The 17,238-nt window shown below is 45.6% G+C and overlaps 1 protein-coding gene across 3 annotated transcripts in view; it reads right to left on the bottom strand.

Annotated features, from left to right (window-relative positions):
• Positions 1-11,097, bottom strand: part of DIPK1A (divergent protein kinase domain 1A) — a 40,526-nt gene extending 29,429 nt beyond the window's left edge. For 2 of the 3 annotated variants that reach the window (XM_077824841.1, XM_077824838.1), the window contains exon 1: positions 10,898-11,097. Coding sequence is in view for 1 of the 3 variants with exons in the window: in XM_077824838.1 (XP_077680964.1) it covers positions 10,898-10,951 (54 nt within the window). In the remaining 2 variants the exon portion in view is untranslated. Of the gene's footprint in view, positions 1-2,422; positions 2,646-3,142; positions 5,410-10,897 lie in introns of all 3 variants that reach the window. The other variant, XM_077824839.1, reaches the window with a different exon arrangement.
• Between the last annotated feature and the right edge of the window lie 6,141 nt (positions 11,098-17,238).

The following is a 17,238-nucleotide window of genomic DNA, read 5'->3' as shown; positions in this document are numbered from 1 at the left end:
ACTTTGGTCAGAGCTCAGCTCCTTTGGCACTCAGGCCATTTTTATTAAGGTACCTAAATATGGCCTGAGATGCCTAGAGTTAGGCACCTAAGCCTGACAATTTTAGTCTATGTTCTTTGCTTAACAATGCCAACAAAGGATCTGCAATCAGTTTAAGTCACCACTCACAATACCATTTCCTGAGATCGTCTCCCTAGATGAATCATTCAATTATCATCTTTGGCCTAATTTTTCTGTAACTAGCTAGAGTACCAAACAGAAAAAATGACTTTGTTTGCCTTTGCAATCAAAGTAGAAGATATCACAGCATCAGAGAAGTGGTACAAAAAAGGCTACATTTTAGAAAATTTTGTCGTTCAGTCCACACTCAATTAATTGTCATCAATAGTTTACTTTATGGGATCGGTTATTTAATAGAAATGAATTTCACCATTCTTAGCAAGTTACACAAATTTTTATTTAAGGGGACCGGTTTCCCTCAACCCCATAATTCATTCTGGAAATATATGTCTCAATATTTATAATAAACAATATTTAGCTTGTGTCTATACTCTTTTCTCTATTGTTCCTTTCCAGGACTTAATTTTTAATTACTTGTCTTCACTGCATTGTTAGCTTGAGTTGGTACACTCGAGCTGGCCTAACTCAAGTGAGAGCAGCCATACTGCAAAGGCAAGCTTGAGCCACCTTCCAGTTCTACACTGTTCACACTGTAGAGTACTGATTCAAGTGAAGGCACTTGCCTTCTTGGGACATACTCCTTGGTTCTCAGCACTGCACTATTCTGAGCAGCTCCTTTCAAACTTTCACTGTGTATGTCAGAAAACTGTCTATATTGGTCAAATGGGTGGAAGTAGTGTTCACCCAGCAACCTACTGCAGTACACCACTTCTACTTATGTTTGTTGTCTGCATTCTGGTGGAAAACAATGGATCCCACTCAGAACGATGAGTAGGATCCACGGCTCTTACCCACCCAGCTCCTGGTTCCCCTGCAATCTTGGAGTTGCAGGAAGTGACTGATGTGCTCTGTATCAGTGTTCCTTCATAAGACGGCCTTCTCTGAATTTGCATTTATTGTTATGGTGATGCCAAAATAAAATTGTGTTGTTAAGTACCCATCTCTTTCTAGTGCAAATCAAAACTCGCAGAAACAAAGGGACTGAACAAAGATTATTTATTCAAACTGAATAATACTATCAGTACATCTGCTTTAAGCATTTAACAATGAATAACACTGTCAGTGGAGCCAATTTAACTTTATTACTCCGCAACAGTGCACTATACGATCAGTCCAGCTGCCTTAAGCAGATGTGACATGCACAAGGGGTACAGTGCCATGTCATAGGTACAGGAAGTCTATATAGTCAGGGTACCGGTCATCACCCTGCCATCTCTGCACAGAAGTAGAGTGAAGAGGTTAAACTTACCATGGGCACTTACTTCCATGCACTGAGTAACCCCTGCCATGCAGGGGTCACTGGGAGCAGCTCATGGTGTTATGGTTAAGGCTGCGATTTAGTCACGGAAGTCACGGATTCCGTGACTTCCAAAAACCTCCGTGACTGCAGCCAGCCCCTGAAGGGTTCATGTTTAGTTATTCCACCTGGAAACAGTCAGGGCACACCCTGACTGTTTTGTAGAAGCAATGCACACATTGCTCTATTCAAGGACAAGGACTAGATATGAACCATGAGAAGTTGATTAAAGGACAGTAACCATGGGAAGCTTTCTTAGCCTGGGCTCAAGGCCTGAGAACCAGGATTGTAGTAGATAAAAGTTGGTAAACAAGTATATTAATCAACGTCATACATTCCTTTGTGTGTCTTTTTGCAGTAGAAGTATGTAATGCATAGGGGGGAGAAATATAATAAAAGGGGAAGGTGGAAAGCTGGGGGCAGCAGCCCATTTCAGCTGACCAGCCTGCTTGCTTGCATAAAGCTGTGTTCTGTCTCATCATTGAACCGCCACAAGCCGCCACCACCGCCAGGCAGACCCTCCACAGGTTCCGGCTGTCGTGAGTGGCATCCCCGCAGCTCACAGGCAGAACCTCTGGAGTTCGGAGCCGCCAGCAGAGGGGACCCTGGAGCTCCCAGCCCAACCACAGCTTCCCAGGCTCACGTTATCATGGATATTTTTAGTAAAAAAGTCAGGGACAGGTCACCGGCTTCCATGAATTTTTCATTATTGCCTGTAACCTGTCCGTGACTTTTACTAAAAATATCAGTGACAAAATCTTCGCCTTAATTATGGTTCATGGCTGCAAGATTAGGCTGGAGATGAACCTGGGCAAATGCAGTGGCCAGGCTGCTCTGGCACTTACTGACCATAATGCCTAGAAGGCATACAATCATTTGGTGTGGGTTCTCCTTGTGTTTCTGCTAGCAGTCTGGCTTGCACATGGCACATTATGGGCAACTTACTCTGCCACCATGCATTTCTCCCTCTCCAACATCATCTTAGCCGCAATCTGGAATTGCTGTTCCTCCTCCAGCATCTCCCTTTGAAGCTCGAAGAGCAGGTCAGACCTTCTGCCCAAGTCCCTCAAAAGGTCCTCCTGTGTTCGCTACCTTCTGCTTCTAGACTCTGGTGCTGATAGTCATTGGCCTTCTGGGAGGGTGGCTGGACTGCACTTATGCAGATGAGCTGTAAAGCAAAGAAACAGTACATAGCTTTACTGTGTAGGGTAAAAAAGGAAGAGAATCTCCCCTTTATCTTTCTTTGTCACATCGAGATATTAATTGAGGGGAGTGAAATGAAACTCTTCACTTTGCAGCTGCTAAATTCCAGAGTTCTTGAAATGGCAGTTTGTTCCTCTACATTCCCTGCTGTGCTGGATGGACATTACTGGATGCCAGGTTCTAGGGGTGGAGGGGTAGGGAAGGAGATCATGGTTTCCTATGCCCAGCAAGAAACGCTGAGGCAGCATTACCTAAAATCTACCCTCTGGATGTCGGGGATGGTGAAGGTAATGATGGTTCCCACACCCCAAAGGGACACTACAGATGGCATCTCTTAAAGGCCGCCCTCCACCACATAACATACCCTTGTATAGATTGGTTCTACAAAGGTAATAACAGGTCCCTTATGTCATATCTGCCCCTCCTCCCCCCAACCATAACAACTGTCATTCAAGACCTTACCCAGCTGAAGTAATGCTGTTTCAGCTGCCGCTTTCTGCATCTTCTCCCCAGAGTCTTGGTCAAGGATGGAGTGACTGTGGCCCCTAGCGTTGGTTCTGCCTCACCCGAGAGCTCCACGTCCAGAAACAGGCCCAGCTCTGGGTCCTCCTCAGGATCCTCCATGATCAATCACTCATGAACTTCTCAAGAGGCCTTTGAGCTGCCTAGATATAGAGCTGCATGCTGGCGATCACCCAGTCAAACTGTAGTCAAGTGAGCTTGCCAGGGTTTCACTTAGTCATTTCCCAGCAGTACAGTGTCTTCTGGGTTTTAATAGCTGAGCTAGAACAAATGCTACAGGTGCAAAGGGCCACATGGAAGACAGGGTCCAAAGTATCAAACTGAGTATTAATACACGGTAGATAATGCCCAATCAAGATATGAGGGGGAACAGACAACAATTGGAAGTTTCAGGAAGGCATGGGGGTGGACCTCATGATACTTGAATGGACTGGACTGTAAGCAGAGTCCTGATTGCACTACTATGCAAACTTCACCTACACTCAAGCTTCAACCCATCCATCCCAACAAGCCACTGGCATCTACCTCAGGCTTAATGCACCACTTACTTTACCTAGAGAGGTTTGTGTGCAGACCTGAGGCAGGTAAGGGACAACATTCAAGTTATTCTTCAAGATAACAATGCAGTGAAGACAAGCCCCTTGTTTTGTTTTTAAATTAGAACTTCAGCAATATTAACATAAGTCAACTAGATATCTACATACAATTGAAATGTAATGTGTACTGATGTCAATAGGACTAATCAGCTGAGTAACTGCTCACCAGTGTAAAGCTATCTATACACTGTGAGCTTCTTCAGGGTACAGTCCAGGGCAATTCTATTCAGTATCTGGGTTCTACAGAATACACAATAGCAATAGTACATATCTGCCTAAGACTGGATTTCAGTTATTCCCTTTAAACTCTATTGCCCAGGTTGGCCAGGAAAAAAAAAAAAAAATCCAACTTATTTCTAAGCGCCACCACTTCCAAACACACACATAGCACAACACAAGAAGCCTGGTTAGTAGGAGCTGTTCAACATGCACTTTGGACTTAATGTCACTCTCACTTTAGTTTTGCAGTTCATCTTCAATTTAGTCCTTCACTTTAGATATATTTTCATTTTAGGAAGACTGATTTTAACAGACCGAATGTCCTCCATGGCAGGGCATCTGTATGAAACAGCTGTTCACACAACTCTGGGATCAATATGGCTTGCAAACGTTTTTTTGGACAAGCAACTTTAGGCAGGATGCCAGAGCAATTTATAGCAATTAGACAAAGGAGATGAAGGATTCTCTTCGGAAGGACTGCCGTTGCAGAGCAGCAAGTCCGTAGATAACAGGATGCTGGGAGCAGTGTTTGGCTGGAAAGAAAGGTACTCTTGTTCTACCACAGGAAGACCTTTTCTTTCCTTGGATTTTTTTAAGAGTGAATCTTTTGCTGCTTTGCAATTAGTTTAGTTACCCTGCTCTTGATGTAATCTTTTATAATACCTACAGGAAAAAGTGGCTACGAATGATTTCATCAGATCCTTAGAACCTAAGGCAATCCCAAAAAACTGCCTTCTTGAAGCCTGTTACAGATTTCTTCACTGCAAAACTCCCCTAGACAGAGAAGTTCTATATATCGTGTTTCTGAATTATATTTATTGACAATTCTTGCAAGGCATATTTAACATGTTTTCCTCAGTATTTTCCCCACACAAACTGTGAAAGTAAGACTGGCACAACTGACCAGAAATTACAGCAAGTGAAAGCTAAAGAAAACCTCTTTGTCTTACTTTTCTAAATAAAACTTAACCTGGTAAACAGCAACAGGCTTTTTTCTTTTGTTTTGTTTGCTTAAAGGTTTTAACATAATGGCTGATCAACTGTAGAACAGAAACAGAACTAAGCCAGAACATAATTTTAGAAAATCTGGTAGTGACTGAGGGAAAAAGAAGAACGTAGGTTTTATGGAAAGTTTAATATATTCACTGTGTAGATGATTATTCATACAGATATATTTCATATGGACATGTGGCAATATCCTAGAAAACTTTGAACAATCATTAAATGATTAGGACTCTGGGAGGGCAAGAATTTTGAGATGAGCCAGAAAGGAAGAAAATAATTCAGAGCCAGCAAATACTGTTTCTTTCCTCCACGCTACATTCTCACCAATCCTCTTGGTCTTGGACGTGAGCCAGGGAACACAGGCATGAAGGAAGAAGCTTGACACACCTAAAAAGGCATATACACAAACATCTTGCCATCACTTTTACATTCTACTAAAATGTGTGCTGCATGGTAATTATACAGTCATCCCCTGGGATGCATATCTGGTAAAACCACTTCTGGCAAAATTCAAAGCTGGATGCATTCCAGAGGACATGGGTAATAGCAAACTGAAAGATATCAGGACAAATTATTAGCCAGTTTTTCTGTAACTACTTAAAAACTTCTTATAGCAGAATATAAAGTAACATGTATCCCTTTGGTTAATTCTACAAAGTGTTTTACTACCATATTATATAATCTTGTTTAAATAAACTACATAGAACACAGGTCTCAGTTCTGTACTGCAGGTTCCAGCTAATGTTTACTATGCTTCCAGCTCATTAATATTGTCGTTTGACCACATTAGGAATTTCCTTTTGTTATCTGCTCATTTCTATTTTAAATTATTTATAAAGACGCAGTATGTTTCACCCAGGTTGGTGTAAACACATAACATTTGGTGTTTGTGAATAATGGAGAATTGCAATTGACAAGGCATGGATGCATTCACGCTTTCTCTAAAAATGGTAAACATATACATTAGACTCTATGATGATGAATGTCTTGATCTATTTATATCTTAAATAATCAGCAATTTGAGGAACAAGTGAGAGATGGACATTGTACTACAGTAAAAGATAAGATAGAAAAACAGGATGTTCTCTCATAAGTAAAGAAGATCGAAAATAAATCAAGGATTAAAAACTGAGGGAAATCAGATTACTGTAATTTTCTGCTACCAGTGACTTTTCTGATTGCTTGCACTTGAGATCTTTTAAGACAACAGGCAAATTTTTGCCTCACAATATTATTTAAGCCAGTAGGCTTATGATATGCACATGATATGACTAAAAAATTCAGCACAGTACTTCTCTTGGTAGCGGATACATTTCCAAGCGTGAAAAGCTCTTCTCTACACTACTGTTGCCACACATGAATCTACTAGTTTGTCAATCACAATACAGTTATTCTAGTTAAAAGATCTGCACGTAAACTGGCTGCTCTTAGGAACAACCTAGATCAGCATTCCCCCAAATTTTTGAAAGCTAAGCCCCCTTCCCTTCAAAATAAAGGGAATCAGACACACCCATGCGTGTTTGATGAGCAGTGAAATAGTTAACAGTGTTAACATTTAAATTATTTACTGAGATAGCATCCATTGAAATGAACGGGGCACTTCATACTTCAGAGCCATTGTTTCAGGCTTCCTTCAGACTCAGGCAGACATTGCTTCAGATACATAGTGCGTGTAACACACAGGTCAAGTTTTTCTTTACAACCATAACAACTAGAGACTTGTTTTTTTTAAAAAAACGAGTAGGAGACTTGAAATCTGAGGCTCTAGAGAACTGAAAGGTTTGTCAGTGCCATTTTGGCTAGTTATTTGTGCCTCTCCAGGGGAGATATACCCACACTTCGAGAGATACTGTTTTTGACTGTTAGTAAGGAGGATGAAAAAAATAAATAAATCAGTGAGACAGACTCTCTTCTGAAGCCAAATTCCAAAAGGGGAGCAACAAACACGACAGTTCTGGGTCCCAGATTCTGAGGGCTGGTCTATACTGTCCCAACACCAGTGTAAATTACAGCAGGCCAGGGTTGCTCTATAATCCCTAAAGGAATAAATGCTAGTGGAGAAGCACTACAGAGCCACACTTGATCCCCCAGTACCTCTGCAGGCAGGGGCAGCAAGTTGTATGGGCCCGTGGTGCCCGGGCTCCAGCAAATTCAGAGCCTGGGGGCCCAGCTCCACCAGTGTTTGGGGCCCGGTCTCTCCCCTGGCACCGCCTGCCGACCCCGCATGACTCCCCCAGAGCGTTCCCCGGCCCTGCCTGCTTCCCCTGCGCACCCCCTCCCCAAAGCAGCCCTGCCTGCCCTGGGCAGTAGGTGGCTGCCCCCTGCAGCTCCATGCTGTGCTCCCTCACCAGCCGTGGCCGGCTACAAGGGAGCGGCATTGGGGGCAAGATGAGGCAGCTGCTGCGCCTGCAGAGGGAGGAGGCACATGGCAGCACCCCCCCCCAAGCAGGTGACTCTGAGTCAACTCCAAGGAGGAGGGGGGCTTATTCTGGCGGGACCTCCTGAGCAACACCCTGGGGGGGCTTGGGTGAGTGTCAGGGAGGGGTGCCCCCCCAAAGCTCGCTGTTGCCAACAGAGAGAGGGCTGGGCTGTGGGGAGTCCTCCTCTCTGGCCCCCAAACCCAGCCCTAGGACAGCCTGCCTGTTGCACCCCAAACTCATCCCCCAACCCAGCCCCATGCCCCGCAACCCCCCGTCCCAGCCCAGAGCCCACACCCAAACTCCTTCCAAGCCCACACCTCTCCTGTACCCAAACTCTCTCCCAGAGCCTGCACCCCAAACCCCCTCCCACAGCCCACACACCCCCTGCACCCCAACCCCCTGCCACAGCCCAGAGCCTGCAACCAGCACCCAAACTCCATCTCAGAACCTGAACCCCTCCCACACCCAAACTTCCTCCCAGAGCCTGCACTCCAAACCCCCTCCCGCACCTAAACTCCCTCCCAGAGTCTTAGGCAGTGGAGGACTTGGACCCATTCTGGGCACCACCAAAAATTATACAAACCTGCCGCCCCTGATGCCAGGGTTGGGAGGGGCCTGCTCCGATGACTTTACAGCAGCCGAGAGATCAACCCACTCCATCCTCCTTGGCCAGGGGTATTATCAATCAGCCAGCTATAGCCAGATTTAAGCCCCTTTGTACAGCCCGAGGCGCACACAATGGCCAGATAAGAATAGAAAATTTGGCCTAATGTCTATCTGGTTTACACATTAAACAAGAGTAAAGTGTTTTGACTTGCATCCTCATTTTTACCAACCTTTGGGGGCGCACTCTTGCTACAGGAGCTAGATGTTAATCAATTCCATTTACATAATTTTTTTAAGAAGGTGGTACAAGAACCAGTGAAGTTGGGAACCACTAAACTAGGCAACAGCTTTCTCTCTGTACAATAATATTCCCTTTCGGTCCTCCACTGCTATGTAGTATTGCTGCGTGTTGTTTACAATCTTCCACTCTCCATCCCAGACATAACTACATGTCAATAACGGGTTAAATGAACCCTTTATATAAAGTCTGGTGAGCCCTTTGGGATCTTTAGAAGGAAGAGCTATACAGTGTGGGAACACCACCACACAACGACAAATAGAGCCAACATATTAACAGCCACCTGCCAATTCTACACATGCATCGAGTGGCAGAAATCACATATCATAGCAAAATAAATTCACACTCAAAAAGGCTATCTCATTAACCCTCTCAAAACAGAACCATAAAAGGGTCTTTCAGAGGCATCAGTCCAAAGTCAGAATGGCTACTACTTTTCCTTCTTTCCCCAGCAAATATAATAGGAAACCAAAAGAAAAAAAATTGTTCCAGGGAAGTTCTATCAATGTTCTGACTCATGTTTTCTGTATATTTCAGAATTACGTCTCAGGAAAAGGTGGTTTCAAAAGCCAACGTCTTCCCATCCCAAGTCCAGTGAGGGGTGAGTGGAGGAAAAGCAGAGATTTGATGGTGGTTAGATTGAGTTATATTAGGGTAGAGGAGGCAACTAGTTTGGAGGGTACTAGCTAGGAAGCCTGTACAAGTGTCTGATTTATTTTTTAAATGTATTTTACAGCACGTACTTCAACATATAAAGTTCTTAAAAGCAGGTAACTAAATAAATAGTTTAAGGATAACCCTTCCCATTTTAAATGCAAATGTTATTGACAATATTGCAGCTCAAACAACAGCAGCATTACAGAAGTCAATACTATCCCCTCCACTCCAAATACCCCCTATAAAGGTCTAGAGAAAGGCAATGCAAATGACAACAGACCTAAAAATACTTTAGTACAAGGAGATGAAGATGGTGGTTTAGGACTACTAAGTTTAAGAATGAGGAAAGAGGTGATGTAGTAAGTGAATAATAGTACAGAGAAGGTTAATCAAGTGCTCCATTTACCCTCTCTCAAAACAGAAAAAGCAATGGACACCCACTGAAATGAAAATGCAAATATGAAGTAGATACAAGGAATTTCCTCCCCATATGCCTGAAGACATTCCTACACTAAGCTCATAGTCTGTGGATTTCAATATGAGACTCCATGTCACAAGGTATTCTTAAGGCAAAGAGAATTTTCTACCAAAAGATCTTATTTTGTTTTACAAAGATTGTTATTATTACCCTAATTTTACAGATGGGGGAAAGTGTATGCACAGACAATGTATGTAATATATATTCATAGCATACATTAATGCTGCCTACACTACATACACAGGTACACACACACACACACACGGACATGCATGTGCACACATGCAGGGTGAAGCATCTGTTGTATATACAAGATATAGTTCTTCCCAAAAACAAAATATAGATCCCTTTAAAATGGTTTCCTTTTAGGGCAGGTGTCTCAAAAATGAACCATCTTGCTGCCCATATAAAGAATTACATTTAATCTAAACTGTTACCGAATCCTGTCATTTTCTTCTCAATGGAATGGATGTCTGTAGAGTTAAAAAAAGATTTAACATGAATACAGTGGTGGCTCAAAGCCATTGGTAATATGATGGGTGTAGCTAGCCATTTGAATGGCACTTTGGAACTTGTTACACACATTAGTCCACATGCCAGCCTCTTTCTCTGGTTTCTGATAATCTCTGTAAACAGAGATGACTTTACACATCAACACTGCAGTGCTAAAGAGAGTTGGTTAAGGTGGTTGATAGAGTTCATTAGAGACCGATGATAGTGTTAGGAGGCCTGATGAAGAACCAGTGAGACCAGCCATCAACATACACGATCCCCAAAAGTAAATACAGAGAGAGAGAGAGAAAACGCGCGCATGGTGTGGGCTAATACACCTGCATTAACCCGTGACAGGCACATGACACTAGTGCTGATACTTCAGTTTAGTGGCTGGTATTTTAGGTTCCCATTTTAGATCTTACTAATGAAGTCTCGCTGCCAGGTCCAGTACCGGTCTCACCCCCCACCCCGTGATGTCTAACTTGCCAAACGGCCGAGGCTGCTCCGCATCCCACCCCTGGAAGCTGCCCAATCCCCGCGGCCAGCTGGAGCGCGCCCCGCCGAAGGAGCCAGAGCAGCGGGCTGGCGCCGCCCCGCTCAGCCTGACACGCGCGGGTAGCTGCGCCCACGCCAGGCCGGCCGGGGATTGCCCGCACCTCTGTGCCGCGCTCAGACGGCAAAGGCAAGAGGGGCCGCGACGGCAGCGCCCCTGCGCAGCGAGCCGAGGGGGAGCCGGGCCGGACCCACCAAAGCTTCTGGGGGCACGGCACGGCACGGCACGTCCCTCCCGCTAGTCTCGGCTGAGGTGCCCCGTAAGTGTGCCCGGCCTTCCCGCGGCGCCCGCCCCGCACATCGCCCCCGGCCTCGCCCCACAGGCCAGCCGCGACCCCGCGCCGGGGGGGCGGCACGCTGCCGGCCTACCTGAGCGTAGAAGGGTTTCCTGAGCCAGGCCCCCGGGAAGACCCTCCTCGCCATGGCAATGGCACATCCCCGCAGCGGGCTGCGCTCGGAGGCGGAGCGGAGGCAGCGCTTCCCCGCCCGGCCCCCTCCGCTCGCACCGCGGCGCCGGGAGAACGGGCTGGGGCGGGGGCCGCTGCGGCCCGCAGGGCTCGCGGCTCCGACCCCGCTACCCCTCAGCGCTGGCGGCTGCTGCAGCAGCAACCGGCAGGGCAGCGCGCAGCCTTAAAGGGCTGCCGGCCAGTGTCTCTGCCGACACAGACCGCCCGCGCCGCCTCCTCAGCTTAAAGGGGAAGTTGGCCGCCTCAGCGCCGAGGGAGGATAACTCCCCCCTCCCCACGCAACAGCCTAGTACTGAGCACCCTCCCAGTGCGTGGGGCAGCGGCACACCCCCCCCCGCAGTCACAGGACCCCCCCGCAGTCACGAGCCCAGATCCACGCCCCCCCCCAGACCCTGGTGCAATGCTGTGAAGCGAGGCTGCCCCTCTCAATAGTTCTAGGCCTTTGGGGGAGAGCAGCACCCGGATCTGGATTTAGGATGGGGGCTGGGCAAGTGGGCAACTTCCCAGAGTGGTTAATTTTCCTCTAATCTCTCCTTTCCCTTCCCTCCACACGCATGCTCAGACAGCAGCAGCAGGTCTAGTCCCATCTAGAGCTGGTCAAATAAGGAAGGAAGTTATTACTAATGTGTCTGATTGTACTACTGTGATATTATTTTGTACATATCTTTGACCAGAGGCATTTGAATAATGAAAATCTTTATGGAATAGTTGATGGGGAAGAACTCAAATACATTATTCATGCTGATTATTCTACCAACTCTATTCATAGCTGCCTCTCTATAGAATTTCTAATATATCTGTCCCAGTAGTACCTACGCAGTTGTGTTCAAATTTTCTGCTGCACTGCAAACTGGGCCTTGGCCTCCCCATCCATAAGTTCTGAGTATTTTACAGGCCAGCTCTGGCAACAGTTCTCTAGTGGGTCACCTCCCATATTCCGTATAACTCCAGCGCCCTCATGTAGGGTTACTAACTTGGTAATATTTAAAAACCAGACACTCCAGCAGAAGTGCTAGAACCTCCCCTGCCCTGCTTCTTCCCCCACACCTCCCTGCCCCGCTACCCACTCTTCTTCCCCTCTGCCCCAAGTTCCTTGCTGCTTTTCCCCTCCCACCCGGGTCAGGAGGGACCTATCTTCGGAGCGGGGGCTGGGAGCTGCAGACGCCCGATGAAGATAGGAGGCGGCTCTGGCTGAGTAGGGGCTGGAGCAGTGATGACCCGGCACCTCCCCTGCTCTCAGTAACCGGACTTAGGGTGGCTGGTATGGTCAATAGATCTGACTGGATACTGTCAGGTCCCCTTTTCAACCAGACTTTCCGGTCAAAAACCGGACATCTGGCCACCCTACCCTCATGGCCAAGATGGAGTCCGCTCTATAGGGCAATTCTGCCCAAGAAAAGGCACATGCAGGAACACAGTAGCGAATCTCTCTTCTACCCCAGGAGCACCTGTTCCTAACCCCACTGACTAAATACATACACACACTGGATTAGTACAGTGATTAGTGGATTAGTACAAACAAAGGAAATATTTATTGACAGAGGGATGAATGGAGGAAAACAGAGGGAAGAGAGGGGGGGAGCAGTAAAGTAGGGTTACATCCAACACAAGGACCCACAGTCCCAGTGTTACCCTATAAAAGGATAGACACTGAGCAATGCATCTAGATTCAGAGCTCAGGAATCCTTGGCAGAGTTCCAGTTCAGCAGTGACTCTTGGGTGCTCCTGATGGTCTTTGGCACCCATAAATTTTACCCAACAAACCCTTCCAGTGCCCTCTTCTGCCATTTTCTGCAAACCTACACAGTGCAACAACCTCACTTAACTAGCTACAACCTCCCTCCTTAGTTCCCAGTGCAAAGTCACAAGCCCCAGTACTCACAGACCCGTATAGTTCTGGGCGATGGCGATCCTGGGTCTGGCTTCAGTTTGTCCTTCTCAGATGATTCTTTCCCAGGACAGCACTCCTCCTGCCTCCTATCCTGGGATGTTCCTGGCTGGCACTCTGTCCTTCCTGACATTTTGGCTGGCTCTCGGCTGCTTTGTTATGCAAGGGCCACACTCGCACCTGTAAAAAGAACAGGAGTACTGGTGGCACCTTAGAGACTAACAAATTCATTTGAGCATCAGCTTTCATGGGCTGCTACTCTAAAATTCACACCTGTTACTCTCCCTCTCTCTCAACCCCCTCCCCACTGGAACAACCAGCACAACACCTCCTCTGCTTTAAGATGAAGTTTTAAAGGGAACATGCTCTTTAAACCTGAAGGGGTTACCACTCTCCCTACTTCCCCCAAAAACAGTCTTTGCTGTCCCCAGCAAGGAGGGGATCCACAGCCTCAAGTTGCCCAACAGGAAACTCAGAGCCCCCATTGGTCAAAAGCATCCCCAATGTCCAACCCACAGGCCCCAGGGGTTTCCCTTGAAACAACTCTCCCCCAACAGTACCCCAGAGATCTGTAGGTCACTAGGTTCCCCCAAATGATCATATGTCAGCGGATGCCTGAGCCTAAATCCCCTTGACAGTCTATGGGATTTGGATTCCTAAGTGCCTAAATCCCTTTTGAAAAATGAGACCTAGGCTCCTACATCAGTTAGGCATTGCTTCGCTGAGCACAACAAAGCCTAAATACCTTTAAAAATCTGCCGCTTTGAGATCTATGGATGAAAAGCATTCTACATATACCAAGTATATATTACTTATTACATTCCTTAAGGAAGGCTGTTCTGATTCAGCTGAAGGTACAGAAAAGTACTAGGCTGAGCTTCCAAGTAGTGGTTTTGTGGCAGGACCTTCTTTTAAGGAAAGAAGTGAATCTGGAAACCACATATGGTTGTGAAGCCACAAAGCTGTAGAGGATTGTGCAGAATTTAAAGTGTCTTGCATTTTAAGGCCCAGGGATGCTGTGAGAACACTTCTGGAATAACAGTCACTGATGGACCTTCTCTGAAGCGAAGCCCTGCTAATTCATGAACAAGATCTGGTACCTCTTAAAGTAATCCAGGCTTTAACAGTCAAAATTTTACCAATTAGGATGTTCTCTTCTTCCCTTCCTATAGCAACAGGCACAGCGCTGACTCTGCTTTCTGCATCATTTCTACTCTTCTCTTCCCTCCACCTCCTTGTACTAGTCCAGCTACAGTGTGGGGGTGGAACAGAAAGGCAACGCAAGCAAAAACTGCAGAGCAAAAGTTTAAAATCTTGTTGAATAATCTGGAGCAATTGCTTCATCCAGTGCACTGTGCCAGCCCTGAGAATGATAGTTTGGGACTGACAATAAAACTTGGGTCTCCCACATGGTAGTCAGAGACCTAGATGTTCCATTTCTGAGTATGTCTGGATCCCACCAGATCCAGGCATGTGTTCCCTAAGTTTTCCACTCAGTACATGAGACTTTAGTCACACCATTGACTATAGGAGTAGATGCTTTTTTCCAGCATTGGAGTTTTAGTTATTTTTTTTTCTTTGTTTCCTTATGCAGGGTCAGGTAAGTAATACATGTTTGGCCATTGCAATCTTTTTTGGTTATAGTGTAAATAGAGTTGGCCAAATTCCATGTGAATTGCACCCATATACCCGAGACTGAATCTCTAGGCCAATTTAGCAGTAACAGCAGCAGAAGAGGTATAGCTTTTACTGCCTTGGCATTCAGTGAGAGTGCAAAACAAATGGAATGTTCTGAAGGAATGGAAAGGGAGGGGACACAGCAGGAAAAAATCAAACAAGGTGCAACATAAAGCCATTCATCCCTCCCCCATTCCTGTTTGTTGTTTTTCCTGATGTACACAGCCTTCTGCTCTGCAATTTGTGCAAGTTATGTGTTTTGTCAGAACAATACAAGCTACACTGCTTTACTGCTTACAGCCAACATGTAACTTTCTCCACCATTTATATCAACACTGAACTTGATCCATTGAATTCAGTGTCATTGCCAAATAAAAACAAGGTTTTTGGAATAATTAGATAGGGCTCAATCCTCAGGTGCACTAGAACAGTGCCTGGCACACCCTAGGGTCATGGGCACACCAACTTCTCATACTCGTTCCTGATTCTGGAGCCAGCTTGGGGCTGGTTAGGCACCCAGCATAATTTAAAACAGGCTGTTATGCTTGTTGGAACATCCAGAATGCAGTGTGCTTTTGCCATAGGTTGAAAGAGAGTGTGGGACTATCAGCATGGAAGATTTCAGGAAGAATCTAAGCTCTCCACAGTCATCAGTAGAATTTGTACACTCATAAATATAGTAAATAAAGAGCTTAATCTAACTTATGTTTGAAGAAAATCTATGTTACCTGAGCAAATAATGCTGTTTCTAATTGGTGTTCCTACATTTTAAAACAAGAGCTATATATCCATTATTTCATTGAAGTTAATCATGTAGTGGACTTAGCTATTAAGAAAATACAGTTAGTGGAATCAGTTATGTTTGCAAAGAGATTGGAGCTCTTTACTCAAACACTGCCATCTAATTTGAATTCTGAATTTTCAAAGAAATTTGAGATACACCAGATGTTTTACAATGAAGTAGCCATCAATTAAATTACTGACATCTGTTTTAGTAAATTCAATATAGAAGGCTTCATATATTAGGGCACTTGGGATATTCTAAAGTTGTTCTGTTCAGAGGAAAAGGTTTGATTGTAGTCATGAAAATGAAGACCTCATTAACGGCCAATTGTTGGCAAATCTATACAACAGCCTGCATCTGTGTTCTCATTGTTTCAAAGTCTACAAAGACTACACAGTTCAGATTTAGTCAGCCAATAAAAAAAATGGCTTCCTTTGTGCACATATACACATATCCTTTCGAGCCTACTTCCTCTGTTAATTGTTAATTTTCCTTAGGTTCAGGATTTTCATTCAGAGATGAATTTTAAAATGCTTGATTGGTGTACAGTTTCTAGCATTATTGTTTTTCTTGTTCAAGAGTCCTCTAGATCAGGGGTCAGCAACCTCTCAGAATTGGTGTGCTGAGTCTTCATTTATTCACTCTAATTTAAGGTTTTGCATGCCAGTAATACATTTTAACGTTTTTAGAAGATATCTTTCTATAAGTCTATAATATATAACTAAACTATTGTTGTAACATAAATAAGGTTTTTAAAATGTTTAAGAAGCTTCATTTAAAATTAAATTAAAATGCAGATCTTATCAATTTAGTGTGATGCTTGCTCTTGCTTTTCCTTGCTGAGTTTTCCAATGTCTGGCACATATTTGGATACTTTAAGCTGAACACAGGCTTCTGAGTGATCAGTTGTTAACCGGCTCCGAGAGGGACAGAGGACAGATTTCATGTGTGAAAATACCTGTTCACACAGATATGTGGATGCAAATGCTGAAAGCATTGCAAAAGCAATTTTTTTCAAACAGTTAAACTTCACTGGCAGGGACGTCCAGCAGGTCAGAATAGAGGCCCCATGATCTCTCTCGGTAGCTTCAAGTGCACTCCACAGATCTCCAAACTTTGATGCCCACAATTCTGAGCTTTTTAACTGAATGAGCTGCATTTTGAAATCTTCAACACCCATCCACTGAAGTACAGACAAATCCAAGTCGCTTTCATTGAACTTTTCAGGTTTAATTAGAAAAGAAAGCATTGGGCCAAATTGCTGAAAATCTTGAAATCTGTCAGAAAATTCTGATTCCAGTTCTTGCATGTACATTCTAATCTCAACATCAAATGCAGTGCATTGTTCCATGTGGCATGATAGTGATGTAAGCAGCAAATCAGGACTTAAAAATATCCCAGCACAGTGGCGCTGGAACAATTTTTAAAGTGGGGGTGCTGAGCTGTGCCCCCTCTTGCCCCTGTCTGCACCCCTCACTACCCCAGGCGGGGGCCAATAGGCCACAGCTGGGGGTGGCTGTAGAGCCCTGGGCCAGCGGCCAGGACCCCAGGCCGGCAGCAGAGGCCCCTGGACTGGTAGCTGGGACCCAGGGCCGGCAGCGGGCTGAGCGGGGCCGGTGGCTGGAACTCCGCTGGCAGTGGAGCCTGGGGCCAGCAGCAGGCTGAGTGGAGCCAGTGGACAGAATCCCAGCTGGCAGGGAGCCGGTGGCTGGTACCCCAGGCCAGCAGCGGAGCCCCCCGGACCAGTGGCCAGAACCCCAGGCCAGCAGCAGAGCCTCCCAGACCAGTGGCCAGGACCCGGGCAGTATGAGTGCCACTGAAAATCAGCTCCCGTGCCACCTTCAGCACACGTGCCACAGGTTGCCTACCCCTGCTCTAGATTATAAGCTTTGGG

The sequence above is a fragment of the Eretmochelys imbricata genome, chromosome 8 (assembly GCF_965152235.1).
Source record: "Eretmochelys imbricata isolate rEreImb1 chromosome 8, rEreImb1.hap1, whole genome shotgun sequence".
In the NCBI taxonomy this organism is placed as follows: Eukaryota; Metazoa; Chordata; order Testudines; family Cheloniidae; genus Eretmochelys; species Eretmochelys imbricata.
Note: the sequence above shows the minus strand (reverse complement) of the source record. Positions and strands in the feature narration are given on the sequence as shown.